General features: G+C 43.4%; 10 protein-coding genes across 10 annotated transcripts; 4 read left to right on the forward strand and 6 right to left on the reverse strand.

The window, feature by feature from the left end:
- Window positions 1-788: 788 nt before the first annotated feature.
- EAE97_011716 (uncharacterized protein) lies at window positions 789-3,359 on the reverse strand (the record flags this gene model as incomplete). Its single annotated transcript, XM_038882231.1, has 1 exon — window positions 789-3,359. One exon carries the CDS (start codon window positions 3,357-3,359, stop codon window positions 789-791), a length of 2,571 nt encoding a protein of 856 aa, XP_038726979.1.
- Window positions 3,360-4,294: 935 nt separating this feature from the next.
- EAE97_011717 (uncharacterized protein) lies at window positions 4,295-5,672 on the forward strand (the record flags this gene model as incomplete). The annotated part of the gene is made up of 3 exons (XM_038882232.1): window positions 4,295-4,328; window positions 4,469-4,711; window positions 4,921-5,672. 3 exons carry the CDS (start codon window positions 4,295-4,297, stop codon window positions 5,670-5,672), a joined length of 1,029 nt encoding a protein of 342 aa, XP_038726980.1.
- Window positions 5,673-6,062: 390 nt separating this feature from the next.
- Window positions 6,063-6,326, forward strand: EAE97_011718 (uncharacterized protein; the record flags this gene model as incomplete). The annotated part of the gene is made up of 1 exon (XM_038882233.1): window positions 6,063-6,326. The coding sequence occupies one exon, from the start codon at window positions 6,063-6,065 to the stop codon at window positions 6,324-6,326; it is 264 nt and encodes an 87-aa protein (XP_038726981.1).
- Window positions 6,327-6,641: 315 nt separating this feature from the next.
- Window positions 6,642-7,959, reverse strand: EAE97_011719 (uncharacterized protein; the record flags this gene model as incomplete). Its single annotated transcript, XM_038882234.1, has 3 exons — window positions 6,642-7,076; window positions 7,124-7,377; window positions 7,572-7,959. 3 exons carry the CDS (start codon window positions 7,957-7,959, stop codon window positions 6,642-6,644), a joined length of 1,077 nt encoding a protein of 358 aa, XP_038726982.1.
- Window positions 7,960-9,730: 1,771 nt separating this feature from the next.
- EAE97_011720 (uncharacterized protein) lies at window positions 9,731-10,771 on the reverse strand (the record flags this gene model as incomplete). The annotated part of the gene is made up of 1 exon (XM_038882235.1): window positions 9,731-10,771. The coding sequence occupies one exon, from the start codon at window positions 10,769-10,771 to the stop codon at window positions 9,731-9,733; it is 1,041 nt and encodes a 346-aa protein (XP_038726983.1).
- Window positions 10,772-11,248: 477 nt separating this feature from the next.
- Window positions 11,249-12,239, forward strand: EAE97_011721 (uncharacterized protein; the record flags this gene model as incomplete). Its single annotated transcript, XM_038882236.1, has 3 exons — window positions 11,249-11,299; window positions 11,361-12,090; window positions 12,145-12,239. The coding sequence occupies 3 exons, from the start codon at window positions 11,249-11,251 to the stop codon at window positions 12,237-12,239; spliced, it is 876 nt and encodes a 291-aa protein (XP_038726984.1).
- Window positions 12,240-12,268: 29 nt separating this feature from the next.
- EAE97_011722 (uncharacterized protein) lies at window positions 12,269-13,860 on the reverse strand. Its single transcript, XM_038882237.1, has 5 exons — window positions 13,733-13,860; window positions 13,546-13,675; window positions 13,374-13,493; window positions 13,094-13,318; window positions 12,269-13,048 (listed from the first exon to the last, which is right to left on the reverse strand). Exons 1-5 carry the CDS (start codon window positions 13,784-13,786, stop codon window positions 12,699-12,701), a joined length of 879 nt encoding a protein of 292 aa, XP_038726985.1. The 5' UTR covers window positions 13,787-13,860; the 3' UTR covers window positions 12,269-12,698.
- Window positions 13,861-13,862: 2 nt separating this feature from the next.
- Window positions 13,863-15,990, forward strand: EAE97_011723 (uncharacterized protein). Its single transcript, XM_038882238.1, has 3 exons — window positions 13,863-14,024; window positions 14,090-14,192; window positions 14,250-15,990. The coding sequence occupies exons 1-3, from the start codon at window positions 13,964-13,966 to the stop codon at window positions 15,841-15,843; spliced, it is 1,758 nt and encodes a 585-aa protein (XP_038726986.1). The 5' UTR covers window positions 13,863-13,963; the 3' UTR covers window positions 15,844-15,990.
- A 1,197-nt stretch (window positions 15,991-17,187) lies between these two features.
- Window positions 17,188-19,047, reverse strand: EAE97_011724 (uncharacterized protein; the record flags this gene model as incomplete). Its single annotated transcript, XM_038882239.1, has 1 exon — window positions 17,188-19,047. The coding sequence occupies one exon, from the start codon at window positions 19,045-19,047 to the stop codon at window positions 17,188-17,190; it is 1,860 nt and encodes a 619-aa protein (XP_038726987.1).
- Window positions 19,048-19,851: 804 nt separating this feature from the next.
- Window positions 19,852-22,502, reverse strand: EAE97_011725 (uncharacterized protein; the record flags this gene model as incomplete). Its single annotated transcript, XM_038882240.1, has 6 exons — window positions 19,852-20,128; window positions 20,178-20,695; window positions 20,746-21,300; window positions 21,753-21,953; window positions 22,010-22,107; window positions 22,316-22,502. The coding sequence occupies 6 exons, from the start codon at window positions 22,500-22,502 to the stop codon at window positions 19,852-19,854; spliced, it is 1,836 nt and encodes a 611-aa protein (XP_038726988.1).
- Window positions 22,503-27,549: the final 5,047 nt, after the last annotated feature.

A 27,549-nucleotide genomic window follows, 5' to 3' on the forward strand; every position in this document is an offset into this window, starting at 1 on the left:
TAGCTAACACTCGGCGCACTTAATGGCTGACCCCTTCCCAGTTGAGTTGGGGAAATTGAGTGTCTCTGGGAAACAGACGTCCTTGATCAATCAACATCCATATAATTCGTTTGGCTTTGGAGTTATTGTGGAAAATTCAATATCTTCATGCTATCTTACCCTTGCCGAATTCGATAGTATAATATTTCCTAAATCCACACATGAAATGGTTGTGGTGTGGTAGAAAGAAGCTTTTCTATGTTGATCTGATGTGATGATACATTTCCTATCAAAAATACTAGCGGAGGCACTTATTTGCTTTCCGGGGAAACTTACTTTCCCCAACTTAAAAATAGGTAGTCGACGTTTAAAAGGCCGACTAGTCGTTGCTCATGGCTCTTGTTGCTATTCTGGTGATTGATATACCTCTTGAGCCTGTGCGCCAAGGGAGAACGTCAATGTCTTACATTCGGTGGTTAGCACTGGGTCTATGCGGAGTGCATATATGACATACGGCGAGACATCACTCTGTATTCGGGAGTCCGTAAAAACAAACATTCATGCTTAATTTTTCAGAGCTTCACTTTGGTTGTGCCATGAGATATCATTTGTTTGCATCCAAGTACTATAGTAGACACGCAGAGAAAATAAAGAATTGAAACAATGCAAATGTAGTTTCAATTGCACAGCAGTGGTATCTATTACGAATATCTTGTGATTCTGAATTCATTCCCAAAATACGTGAGAAGCGTGTTCTCGTTCAGTCCTCTCAACTCATCCATCATCTCCTTTACAACAATCACTCAACCTCACCCTTGCCACTTAAATCTACTCTCCCTGAACATCCCCACCATCCCAGTCGGGAGTAATCCCTTCTCTACAACATTTATCCCCCCAAACCTCTCCACCATATCCGCCCCATAAAGCTGCAAAATCCACTTGTGATAATTCGTCATCCCTCTCGTCTCCCATTTGCTCCCCTGCATCACTCTTCCCACAATGATATTAACCGCGCACTCCGTTGGTTCATCCTTCAGCTGATAATACGCATTATGCAGCGCTCTCGATGTGCGTTCTCGATATTGTGTGTATTCTTCAAACGGGGGGAAGCCTTCAAGGTCGAGCTCCTTATCACGTCGAGGACGACTTGACCATGCGTCGCCATCATCATATTGCTTTTTCGCGAGTTCGTAACTATGACGCTCTTGGGTGAAGAAAGTATCCATGATTTTATCTGGATTCTCTTCAACTTGATCGCGGACCAAATAGAGTGGTACAAAAGGAGATTTGAGGTCAAGACCACCCATAGACATGGGAAAATAGAGGTAACCTTCTGGAATATTTTCCACACCAAAGCGAGTATGAAGCATGGATTTAAGAGTTGAGGTAACGGAGCCACCGGTCTCAGAAAAGAGTTGAGTCTGAATACGGGAGAACGTCGTAAGGATATCTTCCACGTGGGCGAGTCCAAAACAATGCGCCGGTCGACCAAAGTTTGTGGTGAAGAAACGGGAGCCGTAAATGTTCCAGGCTTGAATCCAATCGAATATAGACTTGCAGGCGTTTAGTTGAAGACTCAACTCTTTGATGTGGTTATCAACTAGCTTTTGATCAATCAAGAATCGACCAGTGAGAGGATCCAGGTATAAAAAATTCCAACGAACAAGTCCTTTAGGGAGAGATGAAGGAACCTTGATGATAGTGGTAGGGTTGCGGGTTACGGTGCAGGAACCTGTTTTATCAGTGTTAAAGGCAAGTCCCATGAGGGCTGCAAACTCTTCCATGACGCTCCACCCAGTTACGCAAACTGACTCGCTACCCCAGAACCATATATCATCGTGTAAGCGATATAGACGTGCACCGTTGGTTCTATTATTCATGGCGAAATCGAGACAGAAGAGAACAGTTTCGCCGAGCATGTCACTTAGTGGACCACTAATCGGAGTCCCACGTTTGCGAATACGGACAGGAGCGGATGGTCCATCGGATGGAAATACCATGGGTGCTTCAAGAGCACGGCGAAAGAAAGATATCCATTTAGAGGAAACACCAAAATGTGATAGAACTGAGAACATGCTTGCATGAGAGAGAGAAGGTCCAAACCAAGCGAAATCGGAACGAACGACCGTCAGAGGGTTGCCAAGACGAGTTTTCATTATTATTTCGGTGGCCAAAGTGTGGAGAACTGATTGTGTGATTTGTTGAGGGGATTTACGAGTGTCAGTTTTGCGTTCAGAGTCATCGTCTGCGTATCCGCCTCGTTGTTCCTCGGGTGAATGTTGTAACTGTTCGAGGAAAATTTCAGAGTTGAAATGGCTCTCTCGAATAGCTTCAACATTGATTATATTGCTATTAGTAGGTTGGTCAAAGAAGTATTCGCGTCTGTGGTTGTCTGCTTTTGGAACTTGTGTAGTGGAGCTGGCCCAGACATTGTGGGAATTCTTGAATTCGGTAAGCTTGCCTTTGAAGAATACGGACCATTTAACACCGAGATAACGAAGAAGAATAGATTGTAGAAGATCTTCATCATGATAAAATCGGTAGCGACCGTTGATTTGCCGGCGTTGTTCGACAGACGTACCCTCTAGGCCCCATTTCCACTTGTCGAGTGATGATATGCGCATATTTAGAACGTCGGCAACTTCGGCGAGAACGACTTTATTGCTTTGAAAATCTTTAAGAATAGCGCGCTTTTCATCGGTAAGAAGATCACTCCTCAGGAGGCCGTTGATCACCCATTTCAAGGAATTTTCGTCAAAGTGAACTTGGTTTTCCATCTCCTTTTCAAAGGTGGCGGTCTGGAGTCGTAGTTTCTCCCAAGCATCCTTTACATCCGACGTTGAGGTAAAAAGCTTGGTGAGATATGATTCAATAGCAGTAGAGTCAGTTTCTAGAGGATTAAAAACATAGTCTTCCCATTTCTGTCGCTGCTCATGCATCTCCTTTCGACCAATGCTCTCAAATTCGTCATCAGACGCCATCTTTTCTTTCGAGGCCGAGAGCCACTCGTTGACAAGTCGACCATATAAAGAAGCATATTCGTATTTCAATGAATGAATGTCAAGTTCCTTCTCAAGTTTTTCTTGCCAATCTTTGAGGAGGCCTTCTGAAACCGATGGGTCATGTTGAGCTTGTTGAAGGAAGAGTCTGATGTTGTATAACGAGATAGATTTGTTATCCTTGAGCTTTCCCATGGAAGCAAGACTCTCAATACGATCTAGTAAGATGCGGAGTTTCTCACTTTGCTTGGGCTGTTCTGAGACGGTTTTGAGGAGTTCCGACTTGCCTTGCTCGAATGCAGATCTCTGGCTTGAAATCTCTTCGAGTTTGATGGAAGTGATGGAAGAGAGGGTATGGGAAAGAATATCGGTGGATGCCATGATTAAGCTTTTTGTAATTTAGATTATAAACTTTGATAAATATTGCTGGTAGAAGATATGCTTCGACAGCGGACGATTGTAGATGAGAGAGAAATATGATTGTTGGTGTAAATGATGAGCTTCTTGAAGAGGATAGAGTGAGAAGGAAAGTGAAGGGGGAATGAGTGCTATATTTATATTTTGAGAATATGATAGACCTTCAATGGTAAATAGAGATAAAATCCCACACAATCATAATGATATCATAACCAAAGGGTACAATGGGTCATTCCAGGCACAAAAGAAAGCTTCCCTGGCTTAAGGTGTTGCTTGGTATGATTGAGAAAGAGAAGGCAACTTGGTTATTCAACTTTGCTAATCCAGTTTCCTCTTAGTCGTCTTGACAAAACATAAAAATGTGTGTGTTGAGATGCATTGCTTGACCAATAAACTCATCAAAGAAGAACGATCCATGGATCAACTGGGTCCAACCATCAAAGATCAACAGCGGCACAAAATTGCTTTCTCCACTTGAATCGTACATGAGTCAACGGCAAACGATTTTCGGGACTGTGAGTGAACAGTGAAATCTCCGGGGGCCTCCAGGGAGGAGGCCCCCCGGGCAAAATTTCCCGCCATTGATGAGGAACAAAAGAGTTCCACAATTATTCCTTTGACGTACGTACAGTACAGATCAGATATTGCCCTTAATCCAGGAGCTCTAGATTTGCAGACGACAGCATTGGCGTTAAAGGAATAGGGACCAGGTGAGGTTGAATTTAGGGAGTATCAGAATCTATATCGGTTATCTATTCCTTAAAAAGGTTAGTGCGGCATGCTCCTGTGGCTGTGCCACTTTTACTTGAGCCACAGTCTTCTTATCCTCAGGTTGCTTCTGCTTCTGCTATAATCTCAACCTTTATACCATTATGATTTAATCATGTATATAGATTGAGATGGCACCAAAATCTATGTTCGCTGAAACCTTAGGTGATTCAACGACCAATCACTTTAATTGAGTGTCGCTAAATCCTACCATCTTCAGCTGTCCATACCTTCTAACGTTCCTACATAGTACATGCCAAATAGCTAATATTATTTATAGACCATTGAATAACACAAGTCAAGAGGTTTGAGTAATATTCTCCCTGCGAAATCAGAACGGTTTTATAAGGCCCTAGCTTGTATCTTTAAATATGTTTCTTTAGTGGATGACCTTGAAACCAGTTTTACTGCGCTTTCTCATACATGGGGCGATGTCGTTCCTGATGAGGACCATCCCAATGGTGAGCTAATAGCTAAAGGGCTTAGTGACTCTTCAAGAGCATTGTCATCTGAGCCCAATACCGTTGATGGAGTACCAGTTAATATTGGTAAGAAAATATCCTGAATGCTCTCAAGTACTTTCGATACAAAGCGTCAGTAAAGACGACTCAGCAGACATCGCCACAAAAGCCTCGCTTTACACTAGAGACTTGTCTTTGGGCAGATGCCTTATGTATCAACCAAGAGGATTTGACAGAAAGAAATCAACAGATATCCATGATGCATCAAATCTACAAGCACGCTTCTCACATATGAGTCTGGCCAAACATTCCTCATTACGAAGGCCAAAAGGAACTCGCTGCGATTATCGACAGTTTTGGAAATGATCATTGGAGCACTACGCAATCGCTTCTAAGATCGCATAAATCCAAACTAATTACCATTCTTCAAAATCCCCAACTCGGTGAATGCTGGGAAGCACTCGAGGAGATCCATAAATCACCTTACTGGAACCGACTGTGGATTGTCCAAGAAGTCCTGATTAATTCTGAAACCTGGGTATACGTTGGCGAAGAGCTCATTCCCCTCGCTCTAGGCCAAGCACTCCAATATCTAGACAACAGCGAAATTGAAACTCTTCCGCCATACACAACCTATGTTATCGAATCTGTTCGGATTCCTGCCAACCTACCGCTCCTAGATGGCAAACTACATTTTTCAGATCCAATAGCCAAGCATATGGAACTACTCGATATTCATCAAACATTTCGCAAATTCGAATGCAGAGATCCACGAGATAAAGTTTATGGAATAGCCGGACTGTCCTATTCATATCACCAGAAACTGATGATTGATTACTCAAAGAGCGTGTCTGAAATGTACAAAGATGTCGCTCGCCTAATAACCGAAACAATAGATCGACTTGAGATAATATGCGCAGGTGAAAAAACAAAATGTCACTGTCCTTCCGGCTCATACCAGGGTTTATCTACAATAGCGACATGGGTACCGAACTGGTCTTGTATTCGTGAGGGTACCGGCCTTTGTCCTGGACATCTAAGAGGTTGAACTGCGGACCACTTGTTGCAGTGGAACGCCTCGGGGAATATGCTTATTGATGCACATATTTCCGAGGATGGTAATGTATTAAACTGTAGAGGCATACATCTTGCTACTATTACTGATGTTGTGCATCCAGTAGAAAATAATGGACCTCTGGATTTTCGCTCTATACTTGAATCGTTCTATGTGGCATATAGTATCAATAGCTTCAACCAAGTCGCATTATTTACGGCACAGAGAAAAACGCTTTTAAAAACGGGGTATATAGACGAGCTTGTATCGCAGCACCCACTAGTCCCGACTTTTATCAAGATATGTAATATATCTCTCGCTCAAAATTCACCACTACGAGTGAACGATGCAGAGCTCGTGAGCAAATTGTTTTGTTGCCTAAAAATGGCAATGGATGATCGACGTTTCTACACGGGTATGACAACCGAAGACGAAAGAGGGAAAAGCATAATGGGTGTTACGTTTCCATTTTCAAGAAAGGGAGATGTGATTACTGCGTTATATGGATGTAGATGGCCTGTTTTATTGAGACGAGAGTTGGACAAGCAGGATGAGCTTATGGTTCGGGGGAAAGTGTATGCGAATGGATTTATGAATGGAGAAGGGCTAGAATTGGGGATTAGCGCGAAAGTGTTCGAGATATATTGAGGTAAATCGTGTATCAGAATTGCTCGTAGGCTTTCAACCCGAGGGGAAGGCGTTCATCGATTAAGCGAAAGATCAGTCATGAAGGTAAACTCTAACATTATGAACGCAAATCGGCTTCTGACTAGTTGAACTTTATGACGTCAATGAACTTTTGAAGTCTCGCTAGTGCTGGAAGCTTTCTTCATTCAATAGAATGAACAATAGGCCACATGAATTAACGCGGTTATTTTGATGATCATGCCCGCCACCATGACATGATTTTCGATAGTCTTATATCCCAATTGCAATCGACTTCTTGTACGCCACATCACAGCTTCAAGCCTTCTCCTCCTTATTTCCCTTTTCTTCCTCATCGTTCAACGGACTCAAAATCTCGTCCAAAATCTCGTCCAAAATCGCACCCGCATCACCCAAAAACAACCAATCATCCTTACCCAATCCACTCGCGCTACCCAAACCATCCGCATCCATATTGATCACTGCAACTCTTGCGCCCGCGTCCCTCGCAACATCTACATATCCTGCTGCCGGATAAACTTTTGCCGTTGTTCCAACGACCAAGATAAGATCAACTGGTGCTTTGTCAATCCATCGATCTACTTCGTCTAGAGTATCTTCTGGGAGAGCTTCTCCAAACCACACGATATCCGGACGCAAGAGAGCAGTGGTGCATTGGGGACAATGAGGAAGTTCTTCTTTCTTGATTGTAGTTGTTTGTTTGTTGGGGTCAAGATAAGTAATCATTGCTTGCTAGATTTATGTTAGCTATAGGTGACTTTGAGGAAGTTGCATCGTACTTGAACTTCCGGGCCAACTCTGGATAACATTGCAGGGCTCAGTGTGAGAGGGATAAAAGGTCTTACCGTTTCCGTAGCTGCGGGGAGAATTTTGATATCATCTTCGCTGGTGATTGCGATAGATGGATGAAAAGGGTCGTCGAAATTATTGCGTTCACGGTAAGAACAAACTGGATCGGCACATTTAATGTCACAAAGACAGCCGTGAAGAAGTTTGAGGGAGCCTTCTGGATGACCCGCACGTTGAGCCAGACCTGATTGGATTAGTAAAGACTTTGGTCCAATGCCCCCAGCAGCAAAAGAGATAGCTCAGAACGCTAAAATTGAATTAAGAATTTACGTTGGTTGATTACCACTTAACAACTCCCAATGGCCTCCAGGGCAGTACTTTCGGTCTCAAAATATGATAACAAACAGACAACATAAGATACTTCTCTTCAAAACTCACCATCAACGTTCTGCGTCAAACACACGAATCCCTCTTCTCCATCCTTCTTCATTCTCTTCGCCAACTCTGCAAGGGCAAAATGTCCCTTGTTCGGTTCCGCAGCAAAAGCCTTATGGCGTCTATACGAATAAAACAACCAAACCAAGCCCGGATCTCTGGTGAAAGCATCCAGGGTAGCAAGATTTTGCGAGCGATAATTTCTCCACATGCCACCGGGGCCCCTGAAAGTGTCAAGACCGGACGAAGCCCCAAGACCCGCACCGCAAAGAGCGAGAACTCGAGTGGAGGAGGCAAGCACTTTTTTGAAGGAGGCAATATCGTTACTTGGTCCGTGATCGGGGTTGGAGTTAGGAGCGCGTTGCAAAGACATTGGATTTGCGGATGTCATTTTGAATGTACGATGGGGGCTAATGACTTTTTTGATTGCAGAAAGTTGATGTGATCTGGGAATAGTTGGCAGTATACTTTGGGGATGCAGGTGCATTATATGTAGGTAGAGTTTTGTGTAAGGCTGAGTGGCGCAGTGTGCCTAACCCCGCGCCATGGATGCCTAGATACCAGTAGTCGCGTGTTGGCAGATTCACTGGTAAAACTTCAATACAAGGCAATGTAACATTGTGGATGAATTGTGAGATAATATTCATTGATTTACGAGGTTGGACATATGCAGGTGGCACGGCGGTTCTTATCTACGATCACGTGGCAACAGGATTTGACACAAATCTGACAATCAAGCAAAACCGACTTATAGAGAGCATCGTTGACTCTACAAATAATATGAATTAGTTATCAATCCTGTGCGGCTCCGAGAATTGAATGCTACCCAAGGAAAAGGCACAACTCTACGTTGCGTGATACCCGTGGTGTATGGATAGGTGAGATCTACGTAATGTTCAAACCAAGCCATTCCTCAACCCACCTGAAACAAGTCGGATTTTACGACAGAGGTCTAACAAAATCACTGCAAAGCATTCAATGATGACAGGAGGCTGCCAGGCCTTCGTAGCCATGAGTGAAGAAGCTAAAAAGGTATTGAAGTTGAGTGCTGGCTTTCATTTAACTACATGACGAAGAACGAGCGTCTGATTGCCCCCATTCCCAAACGAATGTCCATTAAGATTGTCTCAAGGGTCTTGCGCCCAGACCCGGAGCCAGGAAGAAGTTGAGGATGTTTTTATGCCGTTTCATGAGACCTTGAAATACAGCTCATGCATTTTATGTCGGAGGTCGGAGACTTGGGATTGCTGAAGATACGGCCTCGTGCTTAGATTGTAAAACTCACATGCTTTTGATCTGTAAAAATCGAATCGGCAGAACAAACGTCTTCTGGATGAATACTGTTTGGAGAGGATGTCAATCTGAAAAGAATTTCATTCACTTTTGATGTCTTGCTTGTTGTAAAAACAGTTGTGTCTTCGCTAACGATGAGGGATTTGTAAAGATGAGGCTTTTGCACAACGAATCCGCCTCGTCTGATAAGCTTACTCACTGCCACCGATAAGACTTGGTAAAAAAACGCATCGTCATTCAGATATGCAACAAAACTTTTTGTTCAAACGGTAATTTCCGTCTTGGTCAATGACAAGGCGGAAAGAACAAAGGGGTGATTGGGTGGGCCAAAAGAAAAGGACTAATAACTCTCATCATTTCCTTCTCCCCAATTCAGTTGGTGAGTCCGGTATATTTCCAAATTGTAGTAGCTATTGCATTTGGTGAACAAGATGTTGATAATATTCAGATCCAAGTAACAATAAAAGGCCTATCACTTGATGACTTTTGAAGTGTTATGTTCTCTGTGAAGGACCGGCATTGGCTCGTGCGTCAAGCGGTTCCGCTCCGAAAGAATTGAGAAAAAGGCTGTGCTAAGGCATCTTGCAGGTCTAGACGAGACCAACTTACTGTTGATGTATAAGCTTCATGCAGGACTCCACCATATGCTGAGGACAAAACTGGCTAGGCTGACAGACAAATGTTTGGTAGCCTCATAAACAATGAAAATGTGGTGCCTGTTAGACATTTCAAGCCTACTGGAATATTCTCTTCATTCTCCGTACTTTCCGTTGTCCATAGTCATTGCATCACAAAATAGCAAAAGGGTATCGAAAAGAATCCCGTGACCACAACGCCAGAACTCCACCTAGATGCATCCTCTATTTTAATCAATCATCGGAATCGTAATCGACCAAAACAGGTACCTTTGGTGTAGACGAGGCGTCTTCAAGAACAGGGGCGGATCTCTTCCTCTTAACACCAACTAACAAGGTTTTGGCTGTGCTCTTAGCTTCGTTTGATTGCTTGTTGATAAGGAACGGATCCATCGCAGCTCTTGTATTACTTCGGATCTCAGCCACGGCATCGTTGCGTTGTTTTGCAGTCAATGCCTCAGCTTGCTTTCTTCGCGAGAGGTTTGAGACCTTCTTGTCTGCTACAGACAATTGACTCTCGATTTCAAAGAGGGGCTTCGAAATTGTCTTATTGATATTGATTTGAGAATCTCTACCTCCAAATTCAATGAAACCCACCCTTCTTGCATCTTCCTCGTGCTCTGGCAGCAAGTCAAGGCCCAAACTCATTTTATCCTGTAGTGCAGATGCTACTCCAGCTTCTTTTTCTCGCGCCTTTCTCCCCTCTCGAAAAGCTCTTCTTAATTTTCTATTCGCTTCATGTGGATCTTCCCATTGTTCAGAAAGATCTTGCAACTCTTCCAATCGTTTCTTACTACCTACTAGCCTCTCTTTCTCCTCGACCTTTCCCTCTAACGATGCAAATGCATTGTTTCTTAGATTCTCCCTCTCCTCTTCGGACAAGATTTTGGTGTCCCCATCCAGAACTTTATCTTCGCCTGTATCTCGTTTCCTCGCGCCTTCAGTAATTACATAGGCTGTATTCTTTGGATCCGTACGTATCTCAATCCAACCGCCGCAAGTAATATGCTTCATGCGAAAACTATAAATTGGTGTCGAGAGATAGTTGCCTACTTTCTTTTTCTCCGCATTGAATCGTACCCCTTGTCCTATTATGGTAGGTTTCGGGCAATGCGTGCACCAGATAGGATATGGCATCTCGAATCGTACCGTCAGAATACCCTGAGAAATCTTGTTCGCTCGAGCTCCCAAAGCGTGCTTTCCATGTAACTGGTTTCCACTCATCAATCCCTCCTGATCAGGAGGGACATAACGTCCCATATTGAAGCCTTGCATTTTTTGTTTGGTTGAAAAGGAACTCCGTGATGATTGAAATTGTGTGAGTATCGTAAAGATGGAATTACCTGTCGGTTGGCATATGCTTTTGTTGACGCGAGAATGTTTCCTGCTGGTCCTTTTTTGAACTTGGGTGTCTAACGTAGGGTGATTTTCTGTGACGTAAACTGGTAAACTTGAGATGTGGTTGTGATAAGATCGAGACGAGAATTCCCAAGTTAGTAATAAGCATCGGCTCTTAGTAATACCGTATCACGTGCAATTGTAAGATTAAGGTTATCGCCTCTCGAGAATTAAGCATCTTACTGTTTCCCGTCGCCAACACACATCCTTCTTTGATATCATATTGCAACATCTTTGTTTAAGATTGATTTCAGAAAAGCAGCGCTTAATACCTCTATTATCCTGTTCACGTATCAACGGAAGAATTCATCAAACTTCTTATTTTATATACACAAGTAAAGACTCAGATATACCATGTCAGACGTCGCAGGATTAGAGAATGATATCAAGGAGTATAAACTGCAGGTAGGCTCACGAGTTACTGTTCTGTTAGAATTGTATATTTGAAATGCTGACATTATGATAGCTAGAGACTGTCCAGTTGGGGCTACAAGCAGATCCTGATAATGTAGAGCTTCAGACACTACAGGCTGAACTCGAAGAAGTCATTTCCCTCACCGAATCCACGATCGCAGAACTAAAGCCAGCTCCAGCACCTGTAGCCCAAGCAAAGAAACCCTCAGAGCCGCCAATAAAAGAAAAGTGGTCACGAGAAAACCACCCTGCTTTCAAGAAAGCAGTGCCTCCTCCACCCGAAGAGCCCGAAGTTGTAACGTCTTTTTCGGTCAACGATATGGTATTGGCGAAATGGCATTCAGGCGACAAAGGATTTTATCCAGCTCGAATCACATCTATAACCGGCTCTTCTACATCTCCTGTTTACATTGTCAAGTTCAAGAACTACGACACCACAGAGACTCTGCGAGCCAAGGATATTAAACCCATAGTTAACCCAAACAAGCGTAAAGCTGATGGTACACCAGTCGTAGCTTCGGTCCCTACCCCTCCATCGACATCGAACGTTATTTCGGCAGCTGCCGATATCGATCCAGAACTCGCGCAACAGTCTAAGCGCGAACCAAGTAAAGTTAGTGATGGACCCACGAGACCGGCCAAAGTCCCAAAGAAGATCAAGGCAAAGAAAGAATTAGACGACGGTAAGAAGAAATGGCAGGACTTCGCTGCGAAAGGAAAGTTCGGAAAGGCAGGAAAGAAGGACAGTATGTTTCGTACCCCTGACGGGGTAAATGGCAGAGGTAAGAAATATTCCTTGATTGCTTTTATTTTCTCGACATCTAATCGTTATACAGTCGGATTTACCGGATCGGGACAAAGCATGCGGAAGGATCCAACGAGAAGTCGTCATATATATCAAACCAATGGTGACGAGGAGGGGTTCGCGTAAGGGGAAGTAGGGGCGGGGAGGCGAGGGGTTACTCTCTGCAAGTATAGGTGTTCAGGCTGGGATTTCCCTTTCTATTTTTTCATTTTCCTTCTCTTCAGCATCATCATAGGCAATTTGATGTAGGCTGACATAGGCTTTGCGTATGAGGAGTAGAATTTTGGATGCTTGTTCTTCGAATGAACTTAATTTTCTACCAGTATTGTTACCGAATGGCAATGAAACATGCTAAAGATCGCTTTCGAATAGGAAACCTGAGAATCACGAGCCTTTGGTGGGCTTTCTGTTTTCACCTGACCTTGAATCAACAGTCCAGGTACGAAAATTTCTGCACCGCACTTGATACCACGATTTCTATGGCACTCCTTAAATTTCACTGCCCCTACAAGTTTCTTAGCTTTACATTGCCTATGTTTGTTGATCACCACTTGACTGTTGTTATTTTGGTCTTAATAAATACTATCAGAACAAGCCAATCTTCTTTCCTACGGTTTCCGTGATTGACATAAATGCTTTTGCTCTTTTGCTCTCAGGCTCCGCTACGACGGTTGGTTTTCCCCTATCCGCATCGTCGCAAATACTCGCATGTAATGGTATATCTCCCAGAAAATCAATTCCGTGCTTTTCACAAGCATTAGTAACCCCCGAATGCGACCCAAAGATATGTGTACTATTCTGACAGTGTGGACATGTGAATAACGACATATTCTGTACCATTCCCAAAATTGGAATATCGATCTTCTTGAACATGTTGATACCTTTCACTGCATCTTTAAGGGCTATGTCCTGAGGTGTCGACACAATTACCGCTCCTAAAAATAGTTAGCATCTTCAACCAACAACAAGAATGTCCGTACCATCAAGTACGATTTGCTGTGTTATAGTCAATTGAGTATCTCCGGTTCCTGGTGGCAAATCGAGAACCAAAACATCCAATCCGCCCCAATCTACCTCGTGTAGAAGTTGCTGTAGTGCTTTCATGACCATCAATCCACGCCACACAACTGGTGCAGCATCACCCACTAGGTAACCCATTGACATGGATTTGACGCCATAATTCGAGAGTGGTATAAGTTGATTGTCTGCCGCCCAAATATCAGACGTGTCCCATATATCTCATTCAGACCAAAGACGCACTTGAGGATAATCTCGGCTCTCCCGATAGATTCAACAGTGTCGGTATTGAGGGACCAAAAATATCCGTATCTAGAATACCACTCCTTAGACCACGGCGAGCAAAGGCGAGTGCAAGATTGACTATCTCTCAATCAGTAGTTGTTCCCATGGAGATATCATACTGAATTCGTACCAGAAAGCGTCGACTTTCCGACTCCTCCTTTCGCAGACGAAACTGCAATCACTTTCTTTACATCTCTTATTTTTCTTCGTTCGGGCAACCCACGCTGCATGCGCGGAATACTACCTGTTCGTGGTAATCCCTGGTATTCGTCAATGAACAATCTCTCATCTTCTCCGAACAATGTTTTTTTACATACCAATGGATTCTCATGCTGTAAACTCCGTAGAGTAGAGAATAATCGTTGTTTCATTTTAACCAAATGTTAACTTGAAGCTTCAATAATGATGCGACGAGAGCTTAACTTTTGAGCGGATATGTACCCGCTAGCGCGCCAAGATTTCGTGGGGCGGAAGCTCCAAAATAATTTTTTGGATTGAAGTTCTGCGGAAAAACAAAACTTCTCAAAGTTTGAGATAAAAACAAAAATATGGCGATATCAAAGAATTTGGCAAAACAAATCAAGGAATTGGAAGATCCTATTCCTAAGGGTAAGTTTGTATCCTTGGGCAATTACCACAGAGGCAATTTTATTGACTTGGGCTTCTTTTCGCAGATTTCGATCCAGAAGATGATAAGCCGGCGCAAGAGAGCGATTCGGAAAGTGGTGATGAGAGCGATGATGGATTGGCAGGGACAGAACATTATGTTCAAGTTGGGTAAGGAGTCTCTGTTTTACCTTCTTACAATGAAGCTTTACTAATCAAAAATTACAGAAAGAGCAAGCTTCGAAAACCAGAAGAAGTCGCACTTGGCCCTCAATATGCCGGATCTCGAGTCACTCGCGAACAATTGATGAACGGCGATGATGAAAATGAATCCAACTCTACGTATGAAAGCGCTGATGAAGAGGCGAAATTTGAGGGAATGGAATTCAACGGGGAATTTGATGACATGGAGGTCGATAGTGATGAGGCTTTGGCAGAGAGCGATGAGGAAAAGTTCAGGAATTTCGTCTTCCGAGGAAGTGGAAAGCCGAAGAGGCCTGTCAATGCAAAGAGATCATCGGATGTCAATGGCGTGAAGAAGAGACCTACTGCTGCCGATTTCATGTCGGACAGTGGTGAGGAGGAGGAGGGCGTAGGATTATCTGAAGAGGATGATCTTGAGGATGAAGAGGAAAATGAGACTGATGAAGATATCTTGGATGTTGATGCTCAACATGCCGAGGTCATGGAAGAATATTCCGACGAAGATGATGATGATTCGGAAAATCCTGACCAGAGTGATGAGAAGGAGGCTGGTAGTGATGAAGAGAGTGAAGAAGAAGCATCCGGCGACGAAGAACCCGATGAAAATGAGCAAGCAAGACGTGCTGAATTGCGAAAGATCATGGGAGAAGAGCAGAAAACAGTCGTCGCAACAATCTCCCAAGCAGCAAAAGCAGATGCAGAGAAGGGTAATGCTGTGAAACAACAACGCAAAGCATTCGATTCACTTCTTAATGTTCGCATTCGCCTTCAAAAGGCTTTAGTAGCTACCAATTCGCTAGCTGCAGCCGAAGATAAGGATCAGCAGGATAGCGATGGAAATCCTTTCCAAGCCGCAGAAGAAGCTGCTATTAAATTATGGAACACAATCGATGGGCTTCGACACGATCTTTCAAAGGCGGCCAATACGTCCAAAACAGGACAGAAACGGAAGCGCGGCATTGATTCTGCCACCTCCTCTTCTGCCATTTGGGAGCGAATGCAAGCTTCTGAGATTGCAAACATCGACAATCGACAGACCGTCCTTGAAAAGTGGTCTAGCAAAGTCCGCGCTACAACAGCCCTCCCTATATCCCGCAAACTCAATCCCAATGCGCCCCAACAATCCATCACTTCTCTTCTGCAAGATACACTCTCTAGTTCTGAACATCTCATTTCCCGCACCAAGGTCCCTCGCTCTTGCGCTCCTGTTCAGAAACAAATGAAGCTTACCACCGATCCAAACATTTACGACGATGCCGATTTCTACCAGCTGCTTCTCAAAGAATTGCTTGATCAACGAATGGTTGATTCTTCCACTGCAGCTGCTGGTGAAGCTGGTAAACCAATGCAATGGACTGCAGTGAAAGAAGCAAAGACAAGAAAGAACGTTGATACTAAGGCTAGCAAGGGTAGAAAAATGAAATTCACAGTTCACGAGAAGTTGCAAAATTTCATGGCGCCGGAGGATAGGAATACGTGGGAAGAGAGCGCGAGGGATAGATTCTTCGCAACTCTGTTAGGTAGAAAATTAGATTTAGGTGAGGGTGGTGATGAGGAGGACGTTAGCGATGATGAAGTGAACAACGAGGAAGCGGGTTTGATGTTGTTTAGATCTTGAGGTTGAGTTCGTTGAGCAAAAATGGTGTAAAACATACAGGTATAATAAAAGTTTAGAGATAGATGTATGAACACATAGCGAAATAGGGCATAGCATAGGAACTTACTTGGAAATTATATAATACCAAAAAGAATGAGCATTTTGCATAGAATTTGTTTTCTGCATATATAGCTTCACTTTCACATACCATGATGACTTCCCTTCAAACACTAAAGATCTAGTACCATCCCACCATGTCATCCTCCCTATGTTTCAATACTAAATGTATAGCATGACTATTCATCTAAATCCACCTCAGGAGAAACCGGGCTCCATTCCATAGAAGCCAAATCTCTCTCCCTAGGTACCTTCACACAATGAAATATGAAATTCATCCCTGGTGATCCTCAATGCATTTCGGAAGTTATTTTCAATTCTACTTCTCGCCTAGAGACTAAAGCATAGGGATTCCCATGAGAAGCCCCCTCTTTAATTTCTTCTTAATGGTACGGCGCCTGGTAATGTCAAGCATTGAATTTTTGCTTTTCTTTCTTCTCTCCTGTTTCCTTTTCTCCTCTTTCCTTCTCTCTTCTTCACTTCCCTCTTCTCAACTCATCTCATCTCCGCTCCTTCCGGTGATCCCCTCTCACGTTTTGATCATATCATATTATATCCTATCATATCATACTATAGCATATCCTATCATATCCTATCCTATCCTATCCTATTCTCTTTCTCTATATATACCTACCCATTCAGTGACCCTTTTCTCTCTCCGCGTAATCCGCCTTCCCCACCTCAAAATCCCAATAAATGTTATTCTCATTCTCGTTCACATGTTCTCAGAATACTATAGGTTTGAGATCCCACTACATCGTAATCGATATTGATCTTGGGATTCCACTTTCACAATTCTCCAAAGCCATCTACTTATCCACCTACCTACCTACCTACCTACCTACCTACCTTGATTGATACTTATCACCACGATTATCTAAAATGTCTTCTTTGCCCCTTTCTCATTCGCCAATTCACCATCATTATCTAACCCCAAACCACTTATTCAGATCTCAAGCAGGGAACTTCGACATTTGTGTGTATACATCCTCGCAGGTAAAATATTATTATAATCAAACACTCATTATGAAGGTCAACTAGCCCACTCATCAGCCAGGAAGTAATTTCAGATATCAAGAACTATATTCGAGGGATTTCCTCGCCTAGCCCATGCATGCACGCCCTATAAAGTTCAGAACTCCATTCCTTTATTTGTATCAAGACCCTATTCCATCCTGCCCATTACTTACCACCCCCAGTCCACAAATACAAAGCTCAGAAGCGGAATTGAGTTTCCAAACTCTCGCACTAATCCGCACTACCACTCCCCTCGAAGCTCTTCTCCCATAAGCTCCTCAAGAGCGCCGCAACATTTTCCTCATCCAATCCACTACCACCATCCCGATCCGTATCGCTACCCCTATCCTCTCCATCATAGCTCTGTCTTACTCCCTTTCTCGCATTCCCATTCCTTTCCTTCAAACTACCCGCTCGGCTCACACTCGCACTCTTGCTATGCCCATGGCCATTTCCAGATCCTGGGATATTTTTACCCCCATGCCCAAGCTCTCCCATTTTCTCTAGCCTCTTGATACCTCGTCCAACAGGATCTTGATGACGTCTTACAACCAAATATTCCAGACCCGTTCTCTCAAGCTGTACTTTAATTCTTGGATCTCCTTTTCCATCTCCGCCCATTAAGTATCCTCCATTGCCCATTCCCATGCCCATACCTATACCCATTCCAGGTCCAAATCCCATACTGCTTGCGCCACCATGATTACCCATTCCCATACCGCCATTCAATAATGACAATGCACCCAGACCCTCTCTCTGGGGTTCAATATTCGACGATGCTCTCTGGAGCCAAAGTTTCTGTTGCGTGCGCGAATTATACGCATTAGGCGGTCCCGAAACACCACTTGTAGAACTCTTTCGGCTTCGAGGCAATAGAGCCGATTCTTCTTCCTCATCAACATTGTGTTTTGTTAAATTCCCCATCGACTTCGCTCTTGCCATTTCCCCAATCCCGCCATGTGTCTTTTCCAATGCACTGCCATTTATGGCGCCCGTCCTAGATTCTCCCCGGTGATCCGGCGGAGGAAATTTCGGACTGTTTTCCCCCGGTGTCCCAGCATCTCCCACGAATCTCGATATCAATTCCTGATTTCCACTCGCGGTACTAGCGCCCATGCTCTTTACTATCCCGGCCGATCGATCCATGCTACCCGAATGTGCATGCGCCATTTTTGGCGTCGGTTTCGCAGTCGCCATGCTCATTTTCGTCTCCGAAGCCAAATGAGATGGTGTTCTCTGAAGTAATTTCTCCGTGATCAATTTTGCGTCTGCGGTTGAATAACTATTTCTGTTCGCTTTCGTGTTTGAATCTGTCTTCACACTACCTTTCCCATCAAAGTGATCAATTGAGCCCTTCGCAAAATCCCTAACAGAATCCGGACCGTTAGTCCTTTTGACTTTCGGCGACGAGAGAGGAGATTGATGTCGAGAATTAGCTGCAGAATTGGCGGCGGATGGTTTGGCAGATGTATTTGCACTGCGACTCAAAGCCGGACTTGCGGTCGAACTTGTTTCTTCCCAACCTTCTTCGTTGTCGTCTTCGACTTCCGTTTTTCCCGGCGTATCTATACCCAATTCAAAATGTACACTATTCGGTCTCTTTTTACCCTGCTGCTCATCCGAGTTCTTAGATTTTCTCGATTGCCCCGTGGTATTCTGTACATCTGCCGAGCTCCGATTACGTTTCAGGGCCGTCTGCGAAATATTTTTCTGCCGATTGAGATTCGTGCTCGAATTATGTGGTTTATCCCACGGCGCTTGAAATTCCTTCAGATTATCGTTGCTCGTAGTATGGCTGTGATGATGATTGTGGTTATTCGTGCTCGATGTACGAGATAATTTATGCAGCGCCTTGTTACTGCTCACTCGTCCGTATTTGCCGTGACCAACTACGTGTTTGCGCTCGCCTTTGGCTTTGGGCTCTTTATGCTGTGTAGCAGTTGTACCTGAAGCTGGAGGTGTACCCGCCGGGCTATCGCTTTGGTGGCTGGTGACCGAGGACGTGGATCGGTGATGGGCCGCCAGATTGGGCCGTAATTGCGATTGGGATTGCGATTGGGGGGAGTCTTCTGAAGGAGCATGAGGGGGCATTATAATTGACGTTTGCTTTAGTGTAGATGTAATGTATGTGATTGATGCAGGGCTGAAAATCGTGAGAGGTGATTGTGTACTTTTTTATGGATTGAGATGCAGGACGTCTGGAGGTTGATGTGTTGGTGCGAGCCGATTGCTAGACTGGTGGACTACTCCATAGAAAGCCAAACTTACGTAGTTCTAGATCATGTTCTGTGGGGTGCAGTTCTTTATTCACTTCTACCGGTACTTGAGAATATATGTGTAGGTACATTTTTTGTAATTTGGTGATTGGGTGTATCGATTGTTTATTACACAGGAGAGTCGTATCCAAATATTCATGAAGCAATTATTAATCTGACATTGATGCTAGCTACTACCCTACTATATTATGTAGCCTTGTTCAAGAGGCTGAATGGAGGAAGGAAGGTAAAAAGGGGTAAATGACACCCCATTGCTGCTTCCAAGCTACATACATCTTCAATTATCATATAGTATTTAGCCAAATTCCAAATACTACGCAAACGTTTCGATCATTCCTGGGTAGATATACATTATTATCATCATTTTCCAATGAGGATTTGGATGTTAGAAACCATGACAATTGGAAACTCTCAGATAGGTTTGAACTTAAATGGGCCTGAAACATCTCAACGACCACTCACATACATTTAATTGCTCATCAAATGTAATAGTAAATTTTGTTCATTCAGTTACTTAATCTTTATGCTTGATGATACATCCGATACATCCCATTAATAAAAAACGCCAGCATATGTTTGCTTATCTCAAAAAATCAAAACCCCTTATTATATACAGTCCTTAGACCTTGACAGCTGGTCCTGCTGCAATGACATCCTCAGTAGCTTCCGACTGGTATTTCTTAAAGTTCTCAACGAAGAGACCACCAAGCTTGGTGACCTCGGCTTTGAAACTTTCATCTCCTTGACTCCATGCATTTCTTGGGTTCAACAATTCCGATGGAACGTTGGTGCAAGTCTTTGGTACTTGGAGGTTGAAGGTATCGTAATTTTCATACTCAACCTTTGCAAGCTCTCCAGAGTGAATTGCGTCAAGAATAGCACGAGTGTATTTCAATCTAGTTCATATTAGCATAGACTATTCCGAGGGATTTTAATTGTACTTACGGGCAACGCTTGCCACCAGTGGTAGCACCAGCTCCAACCCATCCAGTGTTCAACAACCAAGCATTAGCCTTGTGGTGCTCAATCTTCTCAGCCAACATCTTAGCATAACGCATTGGGTGTAAAGCCAAGAAAGGTTGAGCGAAGCAAGATGAGAAGGTAGCCTGTGGCTCTGTGACACCATCTTCGGTACCGGCCATCTTTGAGGTGTAACCGGAGATGAAATGGAACATGGTTTGGGCGGAGTTAAGCTTAGAAATGGGTGGAAGGACACCACGGGCATCACATGTAAGAAGAATGATGTTGCTTGGGTGGTTCGTCGATAGACAAGGAATCTTGGCGTTAGAAATGTACTCAATTGGGTATGCGCAACGGGTGTTCTCAGTCAAGGTTGAATCGTCATAATCGACAAGACGGGTATCTGGGTCAAAGACGACGTTCTCAAGAACAGAGCCAAATTGGATGGCACCGAAGATATCAGGTTCTTTCTCTGCTGAAAGACCGATGCACTTGGCGTAGCACTGCAGATTATTAGCTTGATCCAATGTAATACAGGGGCTGGAACACTTACACCACCCTCGATGTTGAAAACACCACGGTCACTCCAGCAGTGCTCATCGTCACCAATCAAGGCACGGTTGGGGTCTGCTGAAAGTGTTGTTTTACCAGTACCCGAAAGACCAAAGAAGACAGTGACATCTCCGTCTTTACCTTCGTTGGCTGACGAGTGAAGAGTGAGAACGTTGTGCTTAACAGGCATCTCATAGAAGAGGACTGTGAAAACACCCTTCTTCATCTCTCCGGCATACTCAGTACCCAAGATAACCATCTCCTTCGCTGCGAAGTTGATAGCAACTGAAGTACCTGAAGTCATACCCTCGGTATATCTGTTGGCAGGGAAAGATCCTGCGTTGTAAATAGTATAATCTGGGTGGAAATGTTCGAGATCTTTGCGATCAGGTCTGATGAGCATATTACGCATGAAAAGAGCGTGATAGGCACGAGCGCATACGACTCGAACCTTGATTCTGTATTTCTCATCCCATCCTGCGAAACCATCGACGACATAAATACGATTTCTTGTATTCAAATAATCAATTGCACGTTCACGGTTGATTCTCCATACCTGTTATTGACGTTAGTTTATTGAATTTTAAGCATTCAAATATTCAATGATAAAGCTCGCACGCGACATGAAAAGGGGGAACGTGATAGCTGGTAACTAATAGCAGCAAGATCGGGATAATATCGGTTTATATGCACCCCGCATTTTCGCTTGGGGATGGAAGGAAAAAGATAAAGCCGAGGATACCCAAGAGCTTATGACGTAGAAATGTGCGGGGAAATCTCTTTAGAAAGATTGTTTGTGTTTGATATGAAGGAAAGGGAAAGGGAAAGGGAAATTGATAAGTCGTAGATGTGAGGATGTGCTCGAAATCATTGAGAAGAAATTGCTGTTTTCGAAATCCGTAGAGCCAATGTAAAAAATTTCGACTGAAAACGTATTGTATGGATTTCCAAAAATAAATAGAACAACAAGACACAAGAAGCAAATGTAAAGAAAGAGGTTCTTCTTACATCAGGTGTCATTGGTTTGTTGACTGGTCCCCACCAAATCTCATTTTCAGATGATGGTTCTTTGACAATTCTCTTGTCTAAAGGTGAGCGACCTGTCTTAGCTCCAGAGTATGCAGTGAGGGCACCGGTAGATGTGATGGCAGAACCAGATTCGTAAACAAGAGCATCTTCGTAAAGGGCAGCGACACTTGGATTAGGAACCTAGAAAAGAATAGAGGTTAGCAACTGGCAAATTCAAAGAGGGGTAAAATACATACAATAGCTACACGATCATAATCGATATGTGCGTTCTCGTGAAGTTCCTCCTCAAGCTCGGTGTGCTCAACTTGTGGTTGTACACCGCTTGGGTGAAGTGCTACAAAGAACAATATTAGCAAGTTGAATTTGCATAAAAGCTATAGCGTAGCACAATCGTAGAGTTAGGAGTTGAAAGGCTGTGGATGGTTTGCTAAAGTCGAAGGTATATCGATATCCAATTCGACCTGAACATCAGATGCCAGGTCGAATGCGGCAGATCTGAAGCAGGTCTGGAGCAGTGGGAGTATGAAGGAAAGTATACTGACATGTGCGGTTAACACTTGGATTGGTAGAAACCATTTTGAGAGTGGAGAGTGATGAAGAATGATAGTTGTTTGTAGGTTGGTGTTGTGCAAGAAGATGAGAAGGGCCAACACTGTTTTTATCAGGATATGGAGATGCAGTTCTTTGAATGGGATCGAAAGCCTTCTTATTCAAATTTGAGGTCGACATCGTTCGGGTAGTGTATCTTTGATTATGCCGAGTTTGGATGAAGCTGTCGTAGTAGTGGAGTAGTGAAGACGGCGTATAACGAATTACGCTAATTTTATTGGCCGGAATGGGTGATGCCGGAAAGGAAATATTATTATTTCGGGCGCACCGGAAAACTACGGAATGTAAAGGTTTCAGTGTTGAACACGATAAAGTACGATGCGTAGAACTAGTTGGGACAATAAATAATTGAGGATGGACCCGCATGTCCGAGGCAGAATGATATCAGATCCAAGCGGTGGTTATCAAAATTAACGATAATCTGCAGTAGCTCGGTAGGTAGATACAAGAACAACGCAGGATAGGGCAGGACAGGACAGGGGGATGGATGAAGCAAACAAAACACAGATTGGGGAGGAAATGATTCAAGATTGGTGAATATCGTGGTATGCATCTCAAAAGGAGATCTACGTCTGCAGTTACGATATCATCATAGCATTCATCATAGCATTCATCCGAAGTGGTAACACTGTAGTCTTACAACAAAACGGTTTTATGCTCGACTCGAATTCAGCCGCTGTGTTTCTTGAAACTGGATCGACTGTTAGGTAGAATTATAGTTGCATTGCATTTTATCAAATCAAATAAGCTTTCTGGGGAGAGGAAATGCAAGTAAGTTACTGTAACCAAGCCTTCCCTATTGAATAGATGACTAGATGCTTGGGAATTCTCAAGTAGTTATTTGCTCACACGACCATCAATAAGACTTGTTACAATACAACAATTGAAATGCATCTATTCACAATAAACGCCAGTAGAGATGGACAATGCGTTCTTACCATTTGGAGCGTAAATAATGTAGTATATCCTCTTCAATGGGTGGCTCGGCTCACCAACCATAAACAAGATGATTGTTATTTCTCATCCGTTACCCCAGTGCCCCCCTCTTTGGGCCTCGTGGTGTGGAGCTACAACACCAAGGTACCGTACTGGTGGCTAATCTCCCGTCGTGTGGGAATGCGTGGGATATCGATAACGTACTCCCTGTCGTCAAATTTTCCCATTTCCCATTCATAGGGGTAATCCCCACAACTTGGCATTCACATGCTCCGAAGTTCCCCGCAAACTGATTCGGGTAGTCTAACTTTTACGTCTTCTCAGCCCTCTAAGCCCTCAAAGCCCTCAAAGCCCCCCTTAGACGTCGGATCAACCCTTACACGTGCCTTGGTCGAGAACCAATCTTTGGCTTCGGGTAGCAAATCGGTACCTAATCGTATCTATTTTGAGGGTCCCATTGGTCCATTGACTAATTTGAGGCTTATTATTATTATTCCATTAAGTCTAAGAGTCTATGCGCCCAAAAGATTCACGATATTTAGCGGGGCATTGAAGTCATTAATAGACGCTTAATTACTTAATTTGGATCAAACGAAAACAGAAATCTGGAGAAAGAACAGGACGAGGACGAGGACGAGGACGAGGACGAAAACAGTCGCTGTTCTAAGACAACCATGTCTATGGGTCTTGTCTTACCGTGTTTGATATGGAAAAATTCTTACCCGAGGCAATTCACGTGGCTTTTCCGGTAGCGTCTAGGTATTTTTCTCTGAGAAGTAAACCCTTGCCCTGCTCTACCAACATAGACAACAGTGCCATGTCATTAATACGAAAAAGCGGCGGAGCAAATTGCCTTATCATCATCACAAGGCCCCAAATTTTTCCATCACGAAACCTCCAAAATACCTATCTCTTGCAACAACTGTTGCAATATCTAAAATCACTCAAGCAAGCAGCCGTCTGTGAGAAGAAATGGCTCATATTGCAATACCGTTACTATCTAGTATCTGATTGGATTTTGTAGTATGAGGGAATTAGTCAGGTTTTTATGCTTCAAGCGATAAACTCCCTTTAAGGATTATCGCGAAATCTAAAGCAAGTGCTTTACAGTTTCGATATGCCGTACAAGTGCGGTTCGGACCTTGGCAGGGTCACAACGTGTGTTCTGGTGTACAGTCTCTTATCAACGACTGATTTTATAGTTGGAGCTGAGAACAAGTTCGTTGATCAGTTGTCTTCTACCTTCTCTATATTGATATCCTTATTTCAAAAATGGGATAAACCGGCGTCACATGCTGAAGATCAAGCCATTGTGCTATCGCCTTCTTATTCTGGCTGCTTCATAGATTGAAGCTTGAGTCTATGGATAAATTCTCCATCATATTCTCCGGTGCCAAGATCCACCTCGATGATTAATTACCAATAAGCAATGTCGACATAGAGAACAGTCAAATGGATGTCTCGCAATCTCGAAAGATACCAAACCTCCGAAGAATTTTTGAATTTGACCCGACGTACATCGACAAGCTGGGCGATTTGCATGATTGTACGAAAATAAGCCGGAAGCATTACCAATTTATTATCCTTTTCGAGCATGTCGTTTTACTCGACATCTGGGACAAAAAGAGCGATCTAGAAGAACCTGAAGATTGGCAACGACTACTGGGGAATGCTTCTATATCTTAGCAGGGCTGACACCTTGGCGATCCCGGCGAAAGACGTGTGATCAAAGATTGTGGGTCTACCCCTTGACAAGGAAGCCAAGACAAATTCGCGGGGTGGCTAGTCTCGCTAGTCCACTATTCATATCCCCAGACCGCACACATATTATGTCGTTATGACTTAGAGATTAGTCAAGCCATCGTTCTCGACTGTCCTCTTCACCATCTTGGGTTACTGTTTCAGATCAAAGCAATTTCTTCCCTTGAGTCCAGCTCCTATGACTCGATTCAAGAAAGTCTGAAAGAATTGCAAGTGACAACGTCGACACGAGCTTGAGATACGGTTCTCAACTTACAACTCAACCTTGAGTCACCGGATCTCAGATTTTCAGTGCCCAGATTGAAGGAATACTCGTCAGCTTACGAACTGTCATTTGACTCTCACAATTCCAGATGTAGTGGATATGAAAAGCTCTGCGTCGATGACGAAGTGGTTGCCCCTTGGCATTACTAAATTTAATCCAGCATTACATTTTGAAGTCACCATGTCTGAACACGAGCTGCATTTCATACCCTCATCCACAAGATCGACTTCGACCCTTACCTTGCTTTTGCAGACCATTAATCATCGCTCTACTGTCAATCTTCTTTACGAGATACCGACTTCAACATGACGGTATGTGGTTTACCTTTGTTGAATACGAAACCTTCGAGGACATGCCTTCCCACCTGCTGCGCGACAGCGAGGCGAACCTTGTAGATAATGCCACTACCATCTCACCGCCCCGCCGCCTTACAGATACATATAAAAACAATGCGACAACTTTAAAAATCCTGGCATGTTGTTGCATCCAGTTGCCTCAACGGTAAAGCGTTGTGCTGCAGCACAAGACCCTCATGTTGGTAGAAAGACGCCCGGGCGCCTTTTAAATTCTCTAATGTTAAAGCTTTCACCTTGCGATTGAATTTTTATATTTTTTGATATTCATCTTTCTATGAATATAGATTTTTTGAGACGTTGTTGTTGACGGCTCTGGAGGGTCTCGGCTGGTTCCGGGAGAGAGTGGATATGTAGTGAATCGTTTCATGGGATAGGTGTAGATAATTGGTAGATGATGTGCGGCCGCAACTTTCTCTTATAAGTGAACTTGCGAGTTCGTTACTATAGGAGATGGCGATAGACAACGCGTTGATACTGGGCAATCATTGATGAATAGGTATGCACCCATTTCATTGTAATTATCTATAACGAACACAGCGATCGATGGATGAATACATTATAAGTAGAACAGTGATCGATAGGTAAGCTATGGATACAACGAGTACTAGAAGCTCAAAAGGGGTATTTTCGCTGCCAGAGGTGGGAAACCATATTGATGTTCACAAAGACAAGGAAAGAAAAATAGGTATGAAGATGAGTGTCTACATAAATGCGACTACTAGCGTACAGATTTTTCATTCCTTCTCTACACTTTATACACATATTTGAAAGATCCTTCATAAATTACATATTATTCTCATAGCCTCAAATATACATATATCATCATGTCACGCACGTCATGTGTAAGAATGCCTTCGAATCAGAAAACTAATGAATTATGCGTACTTTGTTGAAACACCTACAACCCATTAATTCCATGGTTCATTTTCGTTCTACTACATTCATTCCCATCCCAACCATCAATTTCCATCTCCTCTCGTTGATTCATTGATTCATTCATTCATTCATTCGGGCATTCATTCGGGCATTTATCCATGTATACACAATAGCGATATCATATATCCTACTCTTCTCCCAGAACCAGACTCGCCTGCACCCTCTCCCAACCTGCGTTCGGATACTAGGTACCTTTATTTCGATATGCGTATAGATCGTCCCGTTCGTAGAATATGATATGGTCATGAATACCTAGGTATGATGAGATGATTATGTACTAGGTACGTGGTAGAGGGGAATATTAAATCGTAAAATGGAAAACAAAAGTTCATGCGATGGATGCTAATATATATCATCTATAATAGAGCAGTGAACTCACACTTTTGCGGGTGCATTGCTTTACTCCCCCCCTTCCTCTTCCCATCTTTCCTTTTGGTTATTCCAAAAACATCACTTTAACATTCTTCTCATCTTACCCAAGATTTATTCATCCATCCATCTCTCTCACACACATACATTTCCACATCCCACTACATATACATATACCGCATCCGCTATACCCATCCATCAACCTTAATAGCTCCAGTCATGTTTATATTCATCTGCCCATACTCATCTTTCTTACTGCATCTTCTCCATCGCCATTATCATCAATCTTCTTCTATTATCCATATCTCTCTATCTCTATTCCTCCAAGATGTTCTTAATTATATCCGCATCTATACCTACTCACCTCTTCTATATCATTCACACTTCTGTATGCATCTACCTACCTACCTCCCTCCCTTCCTTTCTTTCCCCTCCTCTTCCCTCTTCCCTCTTCCCTCTTCCCTCTTCCCTCTTCCCTCTTCCCTCATCCTCTCACAAAACCAAAAAATCTTTTTCTCTCTCAAAAGCATTTAAAAAGATCCAA

This window comes from Botrytis byssoidea (assembly GCF_014898295.1).
Source record: "Botrytis byssoidea strain MUCL 94 chromosome Unknown BBYS_040, whole genome shotgun sequence".
Lineage (NCBI taxonomy): Eukaryota > Fungi > Ascomycota > Leotiomycetes > Helotiales > Sclerotiniaceae > Botrytis > Botrytis byssoidea.

Coding starts and splice junctions, on each gene's coding strand:
- EAE97_011723 (XM_038882238.1), top strand. CDS start 13,964: ATGGCGATATCAAAGAATTTGGCAAAACAAATCAAGGAATTGGAAGAT. Junction 14,025..14,089: donor GGAAGATCCTATTCCTAAGG/GTAAGTTTGTAT, acceptor TTCTTTTCGCAG/ATTTCGATCCAGAAGATGAT. Junction 14,193..14,249: donor GAACATTATGTTCAAGTTGG/GTAAGGAGTCTC, acceptor CAAAAATTACAG/AAAGAGCAAGCTTCGAAAAC.
- EAE97_011722 (XM_038882237.1), bottom strand. CDS start 13,786: ATGAAACAACGATTATTCTCTACTCTACGGAGTTTACAGCATGAGAAT. Junction 13,676..13,732: donor TACAGCATGAGAATCCATTG/GTATGTAAAAAA, acceptor GACGAATACCAG/GGATTACCACGAACAGGTAG. Junction 13,049..13,093: donor ACAGCAAATCGTACTTGATG/GTACGGACATTC, acceptor AACTATTTTTAG/GAGCGGTAATTGTGTCGACA.